The following is a 14,444-nucleotide window of genomic DNA, read 5'->3' on the forward strand; positions in this document are numbered from 1 at the left end:
TTAGTATATAAATGAAACAATATTCAACGTGATTTTATTTAAAAGTTTATAGGTTGTTTAATTAAAATAGGAAAGTCTGAAAACTGAATTAATCTTTATAAAGAAGAAAAAAGGTATAAAAATAATTTATTAACACATAACAACAATGCTTAACGTTTTAAATATATTAGTTGTAATTGCATATATTATATGTGTTTTATTTGACAATAAGAATACTGTCGAATTCGTTTACGGAAGAAATTGACGCCCCAAAATGTAATATTGTTGCGATTTAATCACATTTACCCTAAACTTATTGCTATTGATTTTCTTCATCCACTTCCGTCTCCTGCTCAGCTTGTTCCAGTTTAATACACTGCAGGGAGGCAAGTTGTTCTCTTAGAAACGCATTAATTATCAATGTTTCGATTACTTACGTCAGAGATTTTAATTCTAGGTCTCATTAAAGTCAACTCCGGACAAATCCAAGGTTTATTTCTTGGATCACTTTGTCGCTCTTTCCAACTCTCGTAGCCTTCTGCCGCCCGCTTTAATTGTTTCACTACTTTAGGTGCGAATTTTTGTGTGATTTTGTTGACTAGCCATGATGGTAACTTTCCTTTAGGATCGGTTTGGGAGATGTACCCCAAAAAACAGCCTGGATCTGCTTTTCTCACCACAAATCCTGTCAGATATGATGTTGCCCTACAAAAATAGTTATTAAGGGCTATAGTTAACTTTACTGAGTTTGCTTACCTAATAAACCCTTTTTTAGGTGCATAGTCTTTGTGATTCACCGAGTGATTGATAATTAGTTTTTCCGAGTCTAAATCCAGCCAAGATCGTTGCAGAACAAAGTCACGATTTTTTACTGGAGCTGGGCAAGACACTACAACATATCCGAAAAATCAGACTTAAACTAATTAACAAGTAGTTTTACTTACAGGCATAATATCCAACGTCGTTGTTTGGATTTAAGTAACCAATTTCAATCGAGGCTAGCATATGTTCGTCCCATTCTTTGCGATAGTCTGGATCGTGCAAAACATCGAACATTGTGTTGGCACTTACGTCGTTGAACACTGCGTGGACTTTCACCATTTTAAATAACGACGCTGGTGTTGATTTGGTCCAAACCTGGTAAACAAACGTTTAATAAGCGAATAATTAAATGGTCTACAGGTAAGAAAAAATTTGTAAAGTCAAAGTTAGATTTCTTAAAGGTTTCAAGAGAGAAATTGTGTAACAATTATTTCACCCCCTGCGGAATAAATGTACTATAACTATTCCCTTTTTAATACATCAATATTCCATGTAGTTCATGGTACATTTAACCAGTCATTTAACGTCCTTCAGTTGCGGTAAAACAAGCCATTCCAATATTTATTATACTGTTGTATGCAAATTCGAGACATTTTATTTACTGTAGCTTCTAAGATGTAAACCAAATTTCAAAGTCATTAGTAACTACAGGGTGAATTACGCAACGTTTAACACTAAACAGATGTGTCTAAAATACATGCCAGATTAGCGAAGTTTATATTTAACTCCAGTAAACTCTGTGGAATTACTTGGATTACTAATAAATAAAGTCCGGATTTCTAGAAATTTTTCTTTTTGTAAATAATAAAAGCAACCAACCTTTAACATCTAATGTGAACGATTTACGCAAAAAGACGACATTTGACAGATTTTTTTCATGCTTTTTTTTTTGTGCTTATTTGCTGCTATTTTTTGTATGATTTTATTTTGTATAGGTTAATTTACAATAGCTATATTGAGATATTGAAGGCTTCTGAGAGACACAAACATACCATCAATTATCTGTTGAAAAATGGGTACTAATATACAAATTTAAACTCATCAAATAATTTTAAGATGCCCCTCAAATAGTCTTAAAAAATGTAAAACATTCCAAAACACTATAGAAGCTCCAAAATGCCTTGCAAAAGCTTACAAAACAGTCTAAAAGCTTCCGTATGCTTGTAAAGCAGTATAAAAGATTCCTTATGCTTTTAGAGCAGTTTAAAAACTTTAAAAGTAGAACCGTCTACAAAGTTTCAAATCTTTTAAAAGCAGTCCAGAACTTTCAATGCTCCTAAAAGTAGTCTAAAAAAGTCCAAAATGCTTCCCAATCAGTCGAAAGCCTTCCGAAACAGTCTAAAAGTTTCCAAATGCTCTTCAACTAGTCTAGAAGCTCCCAAAAGATATCAAAACAGTCTAGAAGCTTCCAAAAAATTCTAGAACCGTTAAGAATTTCCAAGCCTTCCAAAACGGTTGAAAGCCTTCCAAAACGGTCTAAAAAATTCCAAATGCTCTTCAACCAGTCTAGAAGCTCCCAAAAGATATCAAAACAGTCTAGAAGCTTCTAAAAAATTCTAAAAGACTTTTCAAATGCCTCTAAAGAATTCCAGAACCTTCAATATGCTCCTTAAACGGTCTAAAAACCTTCCAAATGCTCGTCAACTAGTTCAAAACAATTTTGAAAGCTTTCAAAACAGTCTAAAATCTTCCCTATGTTTCTAAAGCAGTTTAAGAACTTCAAACAATTTCTAGAACTTGAACTCAAAAAAATCTCTGCATCTCTGAAAGCGTTTTGTGCTTTTTTACAGGTTTTTATGAGGAAAATAATTTTGCTTTTTAAGCGCCTTTTTTCACGATTTTAATGCTTTTTAATCCGGACTCTACTAATAAATTTCAATTATTTAAAGTACATTATGTATCTAAAAACGTATCTCTGTTTCCACCAAAAAGAGTGCTAACCAATTTACCACGACCTTGCTTATTAAAGCAAAACTACAAAGTCATCTGATTTGCTTTAAATGTATCGATGTAGCCCATGATTTTACAAGTGAAATAATCAATTTATATTGATTTTATAAGTGTTAACACATGATTTGATATGACAATATGATATTATATTATTCTCTTTGCTGAATATACACTTGTTGAAGAATATGCTATTATTGAATTTTGAATGCTTTGCTACAACCGCTTCTAAAAGCATAAAATAATCATTAGGTATTTAAAAGTTTAGCAAAATAAATAATTAATGGTTGAGTATCTACCTAATACTAATGGTAACTAATTAATGGTAAAATGTTGTTACCAAAATGTAAAAAAAGTTTAAATATAGACTATACAATCAAACAGGATAAATTAGACTACCAATATGATATTTTTGGCTGTTTACTACAAGTCAACTAAGACCAATTAGCTAGTGTTTTTTTTCCAAATTTAATTGTATACCCAAATCGAACTTACAATTGCACTTTACAGAAACACTGTAAGTATAACATGCTTTTATTTTTTTCCTCTTACAACAAGATGAAGAATATGACTGAAGTTATAGCACACTGTATAGTGTATAGATGGTTTTGACAAAATCTTGTATATTAAAACATAAGCAAAATAGTATAATACCTTAATATTTTCGGAATTACTATCATATTCCAGTTTCCATCCATCGTGTTCGTCTACCAACCATTTCAACATGCAAAAATCGCTGTCTTCTGCTATTTTCACGACTCCCACCTCCATTGTATTCTGCAACAAAAGAAAAAAATCAAAGATGAATGCAAACGATTGCATGTTTAAAAATTTAATTGCGGTAATGATGTTCACCTTGCCGAAAAACGAAGGAACTTACGAGGTAATGTGTAAAAAAATTGCAAAGAAGGTTGCGGGTAACCTGAGTAATAATTCTTTGGCAGTGATATAATTGAGGGATATTGTAATTTAAACTCAGTAAAAATTAGTGTCTGAGACTTAAATGCGTATGTTGCAGAGCAGAAGTTTGTGAATGAAAAAGTCTAGTAAACGAAGTAAAAAGTAGACATCAACCCCAATTATTTTCCAGTAATTGAGTTGATCAATATGTATATTGTTAGCTAATAACTACCCTTCATCGTCCTACGCATAATTTCGCTGACCATGCAGTATAATTAATGGACGTAAATTATTTTGACTTTCAATTTAGATCACTAATTGATATTTAGTTATTTTTAGAATGGAATTAGTAAAATATGTATTTTTTCGTACAACATTGACCTAAATAATGCAGTGTTATAGGAGATATTTTAGGTGTAGGGGTCAGAAAGCATTATAAGGGAATCATTACAAGATTCCTGAATATTGAAAATTCATCCTTTCTATAAAAGTACATTTTTTTAAATATTAGTTAGTTAAGATTATTATAGATAAGAAGTAATCAAGGTTACAAGGGGTCAGTTTGAGCAATTAAGTGTTCCTAAATAAATGCCAAAAATATAATTTTTATCTAAAATTAACTTCTCAATCTTACAGTGTCGCCTAATTATGATTTAGTTTGCTTTAAAAAGTGTCAGTTAAAACTTTTCTTGTAGGGTTGCTCTATGAATACGAAAAATCTTGTATAAAGTTTAGTTTGACACTACATGTTTTGAGTGACTTACCAAAATAGCTCATACCACTATAAAAACATCGCAAATACTGTAATTGTTTGATTATAACGACAACGATATAATAATTAAAAGTTTAAACACCGACTGTTTACCTGTGCTACTGAAATAGCTGATAAAAATAAAACTTACCTAAATTTGCAAAACTACAGTTTTGCTTCAAATTTTGAGCTTTGTATAAAACGGATTTAGATGCGGTCATTATCCTAAATCATGATACTGTACTTTCAAACTACCACCGGTATTTCTGGCAAAAGATACACACGTCGTGAGTCACTTTGGACTATCTGAAACGATAAACAACGCTTAACTGCACCAACACCACTTAAAAAAAGCCTGATGAAAGTAAGTAAAAAAAAATATACGAAACACTTCGCAAGTACGCTTTTACCGAATAACCGTTGCGCGATTAGTAAAAAGATCACATTTTCACTTGTTAGTCGAAAGCTAATTTCTGATAGACCGACACTGTAAACTGTTTAAGTTACTTTGAAGTCATGCAGCTATAAAATGTTACGCTATTGGTTCTGATGACGTCGCAAACTAGGACAACTACGTAGAATATGGCGCCGACGCTAACGCTTGGCGTCGCGGTGCGGATTGCGGGTGGATAAGGACCGAAATATAATCGCCCACGTCCTACGAAATCCTCTTATTGGCTTTGTCTGCTCTAATATTGGCAGATACGAGGGATGTTAGAGCTGTAAACGTAAAATCAACAGGATAGAGCACGTTTTAGATGAGCTGGGTGACAGAGAGTCTGCAAACTGCAGTAAAAATTATTGGGATATGTCTTTTGTACAAAAATACGTGTTAGACTATAGCAAACTAATAAACATTTATGCGTTAGCAAAAATAAATTACTCGATAGACAAAGTTATTATACGGTATAAATTTTCTTTACACTTTGGTTCCAATGTATTTTTTTTATAATAATTTTTAGGATAAAAATAAGCCAAAAACTCAGACACACTGCGTCATTTTAAACTTTGTATTGATCTCAAACCTTTCTCTTTACTTCTTAAAGTTGAGAGGTTTCTATTCAATGCAGCTCGTTGATATCTATTTGTACAGATTTATAATCTTTGCTTTGACCAACTTTGTTTTCATATTTGCTCTTTAGCTCTAAAATGGACAACAATATATATTTTTAATGCTACACACAATTTTTTCAATCTAATCCTGTCAGAGTTTCCTAATCAGTTTTAAGGCTGTAAGTGTGATAGTTCACTTAAAAATCGTGAAAAATGACTCAAAATACAAATTTTAGGTCAATTTTCATTGTTATAAGGTGAATCTAAAGTTTTCAAAGCGACATTTGAAGTGTCCAAGTCAAAATTTAGTTTCCAAAACAGTTTTCAATGTTTTGAAGTCAAAATTTGGTTTCTAAGGCAGTTTTCAAGGGTTTGAATTCAAAATCTGGTTTCCTAATCAATTTTCTGACTGTAAGTGTGATAGTTCACTTGAAAATCATGAAAACTGACTCAAAATACAAATTATAGGTCAATTTCCATTGATATGAGGTGAATCTAAAGTTTTTAAAGCAACATTTGAAGTGTCCAAGTCAAAAATTAGTTTCCAAAACAGTTTTCAATGTTTTGAAGTCCAAATTTGGTTTCTAAGGCAGTTTTCAAGGGTTTGAATTCAAAATTTGGTTTTCTAATCAATTCTCTGACTGTAAGTGTGATAATTCACTTCAAAATCATGAAAACTGACTCAAAATACAAATTATAGGTCAATTTCCATTGATATGAGGTGAATCTAAAGTTTTTAAAGCAACATTTGAAGTGTCCAAGTTAAAATTTGGTTTCCAAGGCAGTTTTCAAGGTTTTGAAGTCAAAATTAGGTTTCTAAAGCAGTTTTCAAGCTTCTGAAGTCAAAATTTGGTTTCCTAATCAATTTTCAGGCTGTAAGTGTGATAGTTCACTTGAAAATAATGAAAACTGACTCAAAATACAAATTTTAAGTCAATTTCCATTGATACAAAGTGAATTTAGAGTTTTCGAAGCAACATTTGAAGTGTCCAAGTCAAAGTTTGGTTTCAAAGACGGTTTTCAAGGTTTTAAAGTTAAAATTTAGTTTCCAAGGCAGTTTTCAAGGTTTTGAAGTCAAAATTAGGTTTCTAAAGCAGTTTTCAAACCTTCGATGTCAAAATTTGGTTTCCTAATCAATTTTCAGGCTGTAAGTGTGATAGTTCACTTGAAAATAATGAAAACTGACTCAAAATACAAATTTTTAAGTCAATTTCCAGTGATACAAAGTGAATTTAAAGTTTTCGAAGCCACATTTGAAGTGTCCAAGTCAAAATATGGTTTCTAAGGCAGTTTTCAAGGATTTTAAGTCAAAATTTGGTTTCCTAATCAATTCTCAGGCTGTAAGTGTGATAGTTCACTTGAAAATAATGAAAACTGACTCAAAATACAAATTTTAAGTCAATTTCCATTGATACAAAGTAAATTTAAAGTTTTCTAAGTAACATTTGAAGTGTCCAAGTCAAAATATGGTTTCTAAGGCAGTTTTCAAGGATTTTAAGTCAAAATTTGGTTTCCTAATCAATTTTCAGGCTGTAAATTAAGATTACTGATTGAATTTAATGCAGGAAATCTTAATCCTAGTTTATCGATATTTCTTAAGTACCTACAAAAGGAAAATATTCAAATGGGGACAAGAATCAAAAGCATTTAGCCGAGAAAGAAGCAGAATTTTGGTGTCAGATGGTGAAGAAAAGGTCAACTTAACTTAAATGGTACGACTAAACAATTGGCATTGAATTTGCAAACCCCAAAAGAGGACTTTTAGTAGAATGTCGCAGTTTCTTAATGACTATCATTTGTTGTAAAATACTTGGATACGAAAGTGAGCTTAGCACACATTAAGTTCTTGTTCCAATACGGACATTTATTGAAATTGGTACTTTAAAATTATTTTAAGTCTTCTAGAAATGCGTCCTATTAGTGATGATTTGATGATGCTATGTTGTAAATTGCCAAATCTAAAAAAGTGAAGGAATATAGGTTTTAGAAAAATTCAGGACCTAAACATCTCGCCTTAATTTAAGAGCACACATTTCTTAAAAAGTTTTTATTTTTCTGTTCATTATACTATCTTTTCTATTTAGATACACAAAATCAGACTTTTCTTAAGTGGCTATATAAATTAAGATTAAACTCAGCATTAGCACTCTCAACATTACTTACTCTGCTTGTATCTCGTTTTTGACGAAGATAACCAGTTTTAAAATGCAAATACCGCGGAGGTTGTGTACGCCTTTATGTAGAAACAACATTTCCGATAATAAATACGCATAAATACACGTATTTACCAGTACAGTTCTCATAATGTTTATTGGTAAGATGGATAATCAAACCATCTTGTAACAACTTGTAAGTGCAATTTATAATTACTTAGAGCAGAGTATTGTAAAAAACAACGCAATAACAATTATATCGTGCAAACAACTAACAGGGATTATACATTTCTTTGTAGCTAGTTGTGGCTGACGTTTCGGTCTACCACCTTCTTCAGAGAAGCTAAAAAATAAAACAACGGCAGAACACAGAAAACAACTTAATAAATATTAAACCTGATAGTGATAAGAGAAATGAACTAGCAATAAAGAAATGAGTAACTCGTCGCAACAAACATACAGGGTGGTTCAAATTCATTGTAGGATAATTCAAGAGTGTAGTTTACAAATAAACTCCAAAATGTCATATAAACTGTAGTCGAAAAGTGCCCCCTAGCGGAGTTAGAGCACCTTAAAGGTGAGCCACTAAAACCAATTTTTAATTTTTAACTCCTAGACCAAAAAAAAGTTAGTCAAATGAAATTTGGCAGGCATTTTCACCATTTTGAAGTGGTCATTTAGAAATTTTCAGTTTTTTAAAATTATCTGGACAAATACGGGGGCTGTTCAAAAAGTTTGACAGCTTTAAATTTCTTTAAACTGTAATTTTAGATCGTTCTGATAGGGCACATGTGATAGCCCATACTCTTTCTTCTTTTTTTTTTTAAGTTTGTTTGAACATTTCTTTTCATTTTGCATAGATTTTCAGAGATCGTCATTTTTATACGCTAATCCATAATAAGAAAAATTAGTACCTGTCCAGATTATGTTAAAAAAATTTAAAAAAAACGCCAAATAATTACTTCAAAATGATGAACAAATTTCATATGAGTTTTATTTTAGTTTATTAATTAAGACAATTTTTTTTCTTGAGGCATATACTTAGGGCCCGCTAGCTCCGAAAGGGGGCACTTTTCAACCATAGTTTATATGACACTTTGGCGTTTTTTTATGTACTTTCTACCTTTCAAGTATCCTACGATCAATTTGGATCACCCTGTATAGAAAGGGATTATAAAGTTTCAACATTGAGTCATTCCTGTTAACTGAACTGATTAAAGGATTATTATTGCTGTAACAAAAGCTTATAACGACCAACATTAAATGTTTTTAGTCTTTTAATCTATCGAAATTTTCAGTCAGGAGTGTATAACCCACTTACTTAATAGACTAATAATATCTAGATTTCCGTTTAGTACTATTCTCTGTTACTCTACTAACATGACATTTTTCTAGATACTCCAATCACAGGAACCTTCAGTTCTGATTAAGAATATATGATCAAGAAACATTTTATGATATTTTGGACATTAACGGCATTACAATCATCAAAAACTCACCTGAATTACTGATCCTTTAGGCATTTTTTCTTGATTTCTTCCTTATGACAACATCTTGACGCACATTTCGGTTTCAATTTCTCGTTTAATTACTTATTTTGTTTTTATACACTAGAAAATTTGCTTGGTTGTCAGGCGTTTAACCTCATTAGATGTAACATTGACGGTATTTGATACAGTCGCAACATTGTTTTGATAAAATGCCATGTGGAATATTAACTGCCACAGGTGGTATTTTATCGATGATAAGATAGGTAATAGAGTGATATTGGTCGCATCTACTACTATAATTATTACTACGAAAATTTAAAGGCAATTTATTTTTTTTGCACTGTTTGCTTTAAAATTTTCTATTCTATACAGCTAACTATCAGAGTAACTACTGAAAACTATCGAAAGCATTGTGATGGATTTTAAGCAGGAAATACGGTGTGATTGTGTGTAAACTCTTCCAATATCAGAAGCAGTAAAAGATAACCGAAATTAATGACGATCAGCAAACTGTACGGTTTAATAAAAGTGTTTGTGGTTAATAAGCAGAAAACTATAACAAAATTAAGTGTGCGGTGATTAAATATTGTTTGTTCGTGATTTTGCTTGCATTCTTCAATTAAAACCGGTAACAAAAACTGTATTAAAAACAATAATTTCCAATTTATTGATTACGTTAGAAACTTATACTTACCAAACATGAAAGTGTTACAATTTAACTAATATGATTTAATTCAGTGATCTTGTACCCATTGCTAAATAAATAAATTACTAATGGTCAATTTTTGTGACCTCTCACAAGAGTTTTGAACTTGTATAGGTGCGGTAGACGAGTTCAATCGGAAAAATTGATTTTAAATCTGTTTTTAGTGTGGTATGGCGAATAAAATTATAACACCAGCACTGGAAGAAAAATTAAGGGAATGGAGAAGCTGGGATAGAAATGAAGCTACAAAAACCTTGTTAAAGGACTTAGTAGAGAGGGAGGAGTTTGATATATTGGAAAAAATTATGCTAGAACGTATCAATTTTGGAACTGCTGGACTAAGGTGAGCATAAAGTTTATCTGTATTATTATTTTGACCAAATTCAAGTCAGTCAATTGATTCACCTTATTTAGGTATAGAAGTGTTTTATTAAAGCTGACCATATGTAAGGAACTTTGATTTATAAATATAGTTATTTTAATAGGTTAATTAATAATAATAACCACCTTATTTAACATAGGGGAAAAATGGACTTGGGTTATACCAATTTAAACGATCTGGTCATAATTCAAACTGCTCAAGGTTGGCTAAAATTTTTGGAGTTTGAACGGGCATCTTTACTCAAGGAATCCGGCATTGTCATCGGTTATGATGGGAGACATAACAGTAGGAGGTAAGGTTCAGTTGAACTGAAGTGGCAATTAACAGGCGATAATTCAATTGATTATATCTAAAAATTCAAGCACCCCTTCTCATTGATGACCTTATTATAGTATTCGATCATTAGTTAATACTTAAAAGCAGTTAGGACACTATAAACACTCAGAACATGTTCTTGATGTTAATACAGATGGGGAGAACTTACTGCAGTTATATTTGCTCAATCAGGCTACCCCGTTAAACTATTAGGCCAAGTATGTCCAACCCCTTTCATATCTTACGCTATTGCTAAACTGAAATGTGCTGGAGGCGTTATGGTAACCGCTTCACATAACCCTAAAGAAGACAATGGTTACAAAGTAACTGTCTTTTGTTACACTACTACAAGCTTTCTTATTGTGTTAACTTGTAGGTGTACGATTCCAACGCTTGCCAAATTATTCCACCAATAGACAAACAGATTCAGTCATTAATTTTGCAAAATCTGCAACCCTGGGAGTTTTCCTGGAATGTTTCTTCTATTGATAACAATCCGCTGATAAGTGATCCTTTACCACAACTGTGGAAAGACTACACGTTATTGGTGTCAAATATCATTTCCCCCCACTTGAAAGAATGCAATAAAAAGGTTGGGTTGAAATTTACTTATACTGCAATGCACGGAGTGGGATATCCATTCATAAAAACGGTTCTGGATGAAATTGGGGTTAAAATAGTTGCAGTGGAAGAACAGCGGGATCCAGACCCGGACTTTCCAACAGTAATGTAATAATAAATTCACTAAATGTCAGATTATGATAATAATGTATGTTTGAAACCAGATTTCCCAATCCAGAGGAAGGAGAAAGTTCCTTGGATTTAGCATTTAAAACCGCAGTGAAAAACGATAGCTTTCTGGTCATTGCTAACGATCCTGATGCAGATCGGTTTGCTTTTGCTGAAAAAAACGAAACGTAACGAAACACAGAACCTGATCCAATAAGCTACAAATTTTAAGAATAGTTTTTAGAACTGGACTTTGGAGAGTATTCAGTGGAAACGAATTGGGTGCCATATTTGGTTGGTGGATGTTACACTGTCACATTCTACAACATCCTGAAGTACCGATTGAAAATTTGTATATGCTTTCCAGTACTGTGAGTTCCATGATATTGAAAACAATGGCAAAAAGACATGGTTTTAATTTTATAGACACTTTAACAGGTTTTAAATGGATGGGTAAGTATCATAGTATAACCGCGGATCAATTATTGATGAATGCTTTTGACAGGAAACAAAACAATCGATCTTCGCAAACAAGGGAAGATGGTTCTTTTAGGATATGAGGCGGAAATTGGTTTTATGTGTAATCCAGAAATACTGGACAAAGATGGAGTATCCGCCGCTGCTCATTTTACTAGTTTATGTTCTTACGTTTATAGGTGGGTGTTTTACTCTGGTCTTGTGTGGAATATTGTCTTAAAAAATATATTTTACAGCAAAGGGCAACAAATTCACCAAAAACTAGAAGACATATACGAAACGTATGGATATCACATCTGTCGTAATTCCTACTTTTCCTGTCATAATCTTGAAGTAATCCAACGTGTTTTCTCTAGATTAAGAAATTTTAAGGAAAACCATTCTGTAAGAATTACATAGAGTTACTTTAATCTTTAGTGAAACGTCACAAACTTTTCTAGTACCCAACTGACATATTAAATGGTAGATACAAAGTTGTAGCTGTAAGAGACCTAACAACAGGATATGACAGTAGTGAATCGGATCACAAGGCAAAACTACCTCTTTCACCTGAAATGATTACTTTTACTTTGGACAATGGTTTCATTATTACACTGAGAACTAGTGGAACCGAGAAAAAGATTAAGTATTATTCGGAATTATGTGCTGATCTTAGTAATAGGTAAGTTTACTTCAACGTAAATTCCTGAGCATCATAAGTGGAGTTTTCAGGGATAAAAATCGTATTAATGATGTATTAAATGAAATGGTTGATGAGGTTGTAGAGGCTTTTCTGCAACCAAAACTGAATGGTCTACAACCCAAATTATGATGAAATTGTTGTATTATAAAAGTAACAATTAAAGAATTTAAAATCGATACTATTCAGATTGCTATATTATTATTACTCAAATAAAAGAAATTTAATTTTATTAATCAGTTTAAAAGACAAACTAAATTAAAAGAGAATTCGGAAGAAAATAAAGTAATATAGTTAGTGAATAAAAACTCAAAAATTAAAAAAACTGTTCCCCATTTTTCCAAAATACTTCAAATCCAAGGTAATCATCAACAAGGCGCAATAAAAGTTTAAAGATAGTTAGGAAGGTAATCAAAGTAATCAAGTAACCAAAGACCAGAAGACAGAAAGGCATTCCCAGACTTAGCTCAAATTATTTCACAATTTTCCTTGAACTTGAGAAAATACAGAGTGATTAGTAATTAGCAGTTTAAACCGCGGTTTAAGTGCAGTGGTATTTTCATACTGTTCTCAAACATCCAGTTTCTTCAATTCTTTCCTCGTTAAATACTAGCTTAAACATAGAGTGTACAGGGTGAGTCAACGATAGAGTACAGTTCATTATTCTATTAGGTTCGAAAAATACAAAAAAAAAATGTTAAATACAAAAGTTTTAGAGAATATTGAGATGCATAGTTTAAAATTACTTTTGGATATACAGGGGTGGTTCATAAAGGCGTGCAGATAAAATATTAGGTTTTTTAAAGGGAACCCTCTCTTTTGCAACCCATTTTTAGGTTTTCTATGAAATTTTAACACTTTTTTGTTAATAATGTCATATACCTAAACCTAAATAGTTTTTTTTAATATTTAATTTTTTTCAGCAAAATATTAGTTTTTACTATGATGGAAAATTGTCTGTATATTGTTTCTAAAGGTAAAATACTTATATTTGGTGCGAACGTTCTATAGAGGCGACAAAAAAAGTTCATCCAAATAAACTTGCCTTACATGCTGCAGGGCGTTCAATTTTTTAAAACATACTTTGACTATAATTTACAAACACTTACACACTCAACTTATGGAAACTTTTAGACTGGCTTGAAATAATTTGAGAGCTTCTAGACTAGTTGAAGATCATTTGGAAGCCTTTAGAGTGTTCTAAAAGCTTTTGGAAGTTTCTAGACTGTTTTGGAAGGCTTTCGACTGCTTTGGAAGCATTTTGGAGTTTTTTTAGACTTCTTTAGGAGCATTCGGAAAGTGTTCTGGACGGCTTTTAAAGCATTTTAAATCCTGTAGAGGGTTCTAGAAACTTCATAAGCTTTTAAACTGCCCTAAACGCATACGAAAACTTGTAGACTGTCTTGAAATCTTTTGAGAAGCTTTTAGGCTGTTTTGGAAGGCTTCCGACTGTTTTAGAAGTATTTTGGAGTTTCTGTTGTTTTTTGATATCTTTTACTTTAGGAGCATTGAAGATTCTGGATTGTTTTTAAGACATTTAAACCTTTGTACATGGTTCTAGAAACTTTTGGAAGCTTTTAAACTGCTCTAAAAGCATACGAAAACTTTTAGACTGTCTTGAAATGTTTTGAGAACTTCTAGACTGTTCTAAAAGCTTTTTTGAAGGCTTTCGACTGCTTTGGAAGCATTTTGGAGTTTTTGTAGTATTTTGAAATCTTTTTAGACTACTTTAGGAGCATTTGGAAGGTTTCTGGCGAGCTTGAAAAGTATTGAAGGCTATTGACTGCTTTTAAGGCATTTGAAACCTTGTAGACGGCTCTAGAAACTTATAGAAGCTGTTAAACTATTCTAGACTGTCTTGAAATCTTTTAAGAGCTTCTATATAAAAGTTTAAACGCTTGTACGCTTTCAGACTGTTAGCTTTTGGAAGCTTCTAGGCTGTTTTGTAGCTTTTAAAAGGCATTTTATGGCTTCTATAGTGTTTTAGAATGTTATTTTTTTAGACTACTTTGGAGCATTTGGAAATTATTGGGTCAGTTTAAATTTGTAAATTGATACTTA

General features: G+C 32.0%; 2 protein-coding genes across 7 annotated transcripts; one reads left to right on the forward strand and one right to left on the reverse strand.

Moving 5' to 3' along the window:
• Nucleotides 1–109: 109 nt before the first annotated feature.
• On the reverse strand, nucleotides 110–9,269 carry LOC145732711 (START domain-containing protein 10-like). Of its 3 annotated transcripts, none has more exons than XM_081985177.1 (6): nucleotides 9,105–9,269; nucleotides 3,403–3,525; nucleotides 924–1,116; nucleotides 736–868; nucleotides 417–684; nucleotides 110–355 (listed from the first exon to the last, which is right to left on the reverse strand). In XM_081985177.1, exons 1-6 carry the CDS (start codon nucleotides 9,126–9,128, stop codon nucleotides 299–301), a joined length of 798 nt encoding a protein of 265 aa, XP_081841303.1. In that variant the 5' UTR covers nucleotides 9,129–9,269; the 3' UTR covers nucleotides 110–298. The 3 variants fall into 3 exon arrangements, with proteins under 3 accessions (XP_081841303.1, XP_081841304.1, XP_081841305.1); XM_081985178.1 differs by lacking the exon at nucleotides 9,105–9,269 and adding an exon at nucleotides 4,551–4,936; XM_081985179.1 differs by lacking the exon at nucleotides 9,105–9,269 and adding an exon at nucleotides 4,413–4,516.
• Nucleotides 1,020–12,567, forward strand: LOC145732688 (phosphopentomutase-like). 4 transcript variants are annotated; one of them, XM_081985137.1, is made up of 11 exons: nucleotides 1,020–1,161; nucleotides 9,966–10,144; nucleotides 10,323–10,475; nucleotides 10,653–10,821; nucleotides 10,875–11,227; nucleotides 11,284–11,415; nucleotides 11,472–11,680; nucleotides 11,733–11,883; nucleotides 11,941–12,088; nucleotides 12,145–12,365; nucleotides 12,416–12,567. In XM_081985137.1, the coding sequence occupies exons 2-11, from the start codon at nucleotides 9,972–9,974 to the stop codon at nucleotides 12,513–12,515; spliced, it is 1,809 nt and encodes a 602-aa protein (XP_081841263.1). In that variant the 5' UTR covers nucleotides 1,020–1,161; nucleotides 9,966–9,971; the 3' UTR covers nucleotides 12,516–12,567. The 4 variants fall into 4 exon arrangements, with proteins under 4 accessions (XP_081841263.1, XP_081841264.1, XP_081841262.1 ...); XM_081985138.1 differs by lacking the exon at nucleotides 1,020–1,161 and adding an exon at nucleotides 7,652–7,801; XM_081985136.1 differs by lacking the exon at nucleotides 1,020–1,161 and adding an exon at nucleotides 9,407–9,915.
• The last annotated feature ends 1,877 nt before the right edge of the window (nucleotides 12,568–14,444 follow it).

Source organism: Ips typographus, linkage group LG8, assembly GCF_016097725.1.
Source record: "Ips typographus isolate SLU linkage group LG8, UJ_Ityp_2.0, whole genome shotgun sequence".
In the NCBI taxonomy this organism is placed as follows: Eukaryota; Metazoa; Arthropoda; class Insecta; order Coleoptera; family Curculionidae; genus Ips; species Ips typographus.

What these genes read in the sequence shown, in the direction of transcription:
- LOC145732711 (XM_081985177.1), bottom strand. Translation starts at nt 9,128, where the DNA reads ATGCCTAAAGGATCAGTAATTCAG. An exon ending in GTAATTCCGAAAATATTAAG is followed by an intron (nt 1,117 to 3,402) that starts GTATTATACTAT and finishes TTTGTTTACCAG; the next exon opens with GTTTGGACCAAATCAACACC. An exon ending in CCTAAAAAAGGGTTTATTAG is followed by an intron (nt 685 to 735) that starts GTAAGCAAACTC and finishes CTATTTTTGTAG; the next exon opens with GGCAACATCATATCTGACAG.
- LOC145732688 (XM_081985137.1), top strand. Translation starts at nt 9,972, where the DNA reads ATGGCGAATAAAATTATAACACCAGCACTGGAAGAAAAATTAAGGGAA. An exon ending in GGGAGACATAACAGTAGGAG is followed by an intron (nt 10,476 to 10,652) that starts GTAAGGTTCAGT and finishes ATGTTAATACAG; the next exon opens with ATGGGGAGAACTTACTGCAG. An exon ending in AAGAAGACAATGGTTACAAA is followed by an intron (nt 10,822 to 10,874) that starts GTAACTGTCTTT and finishes GTTAACTTGTAG; the next exon opens with GTGTACGATTCCAACGCTTG.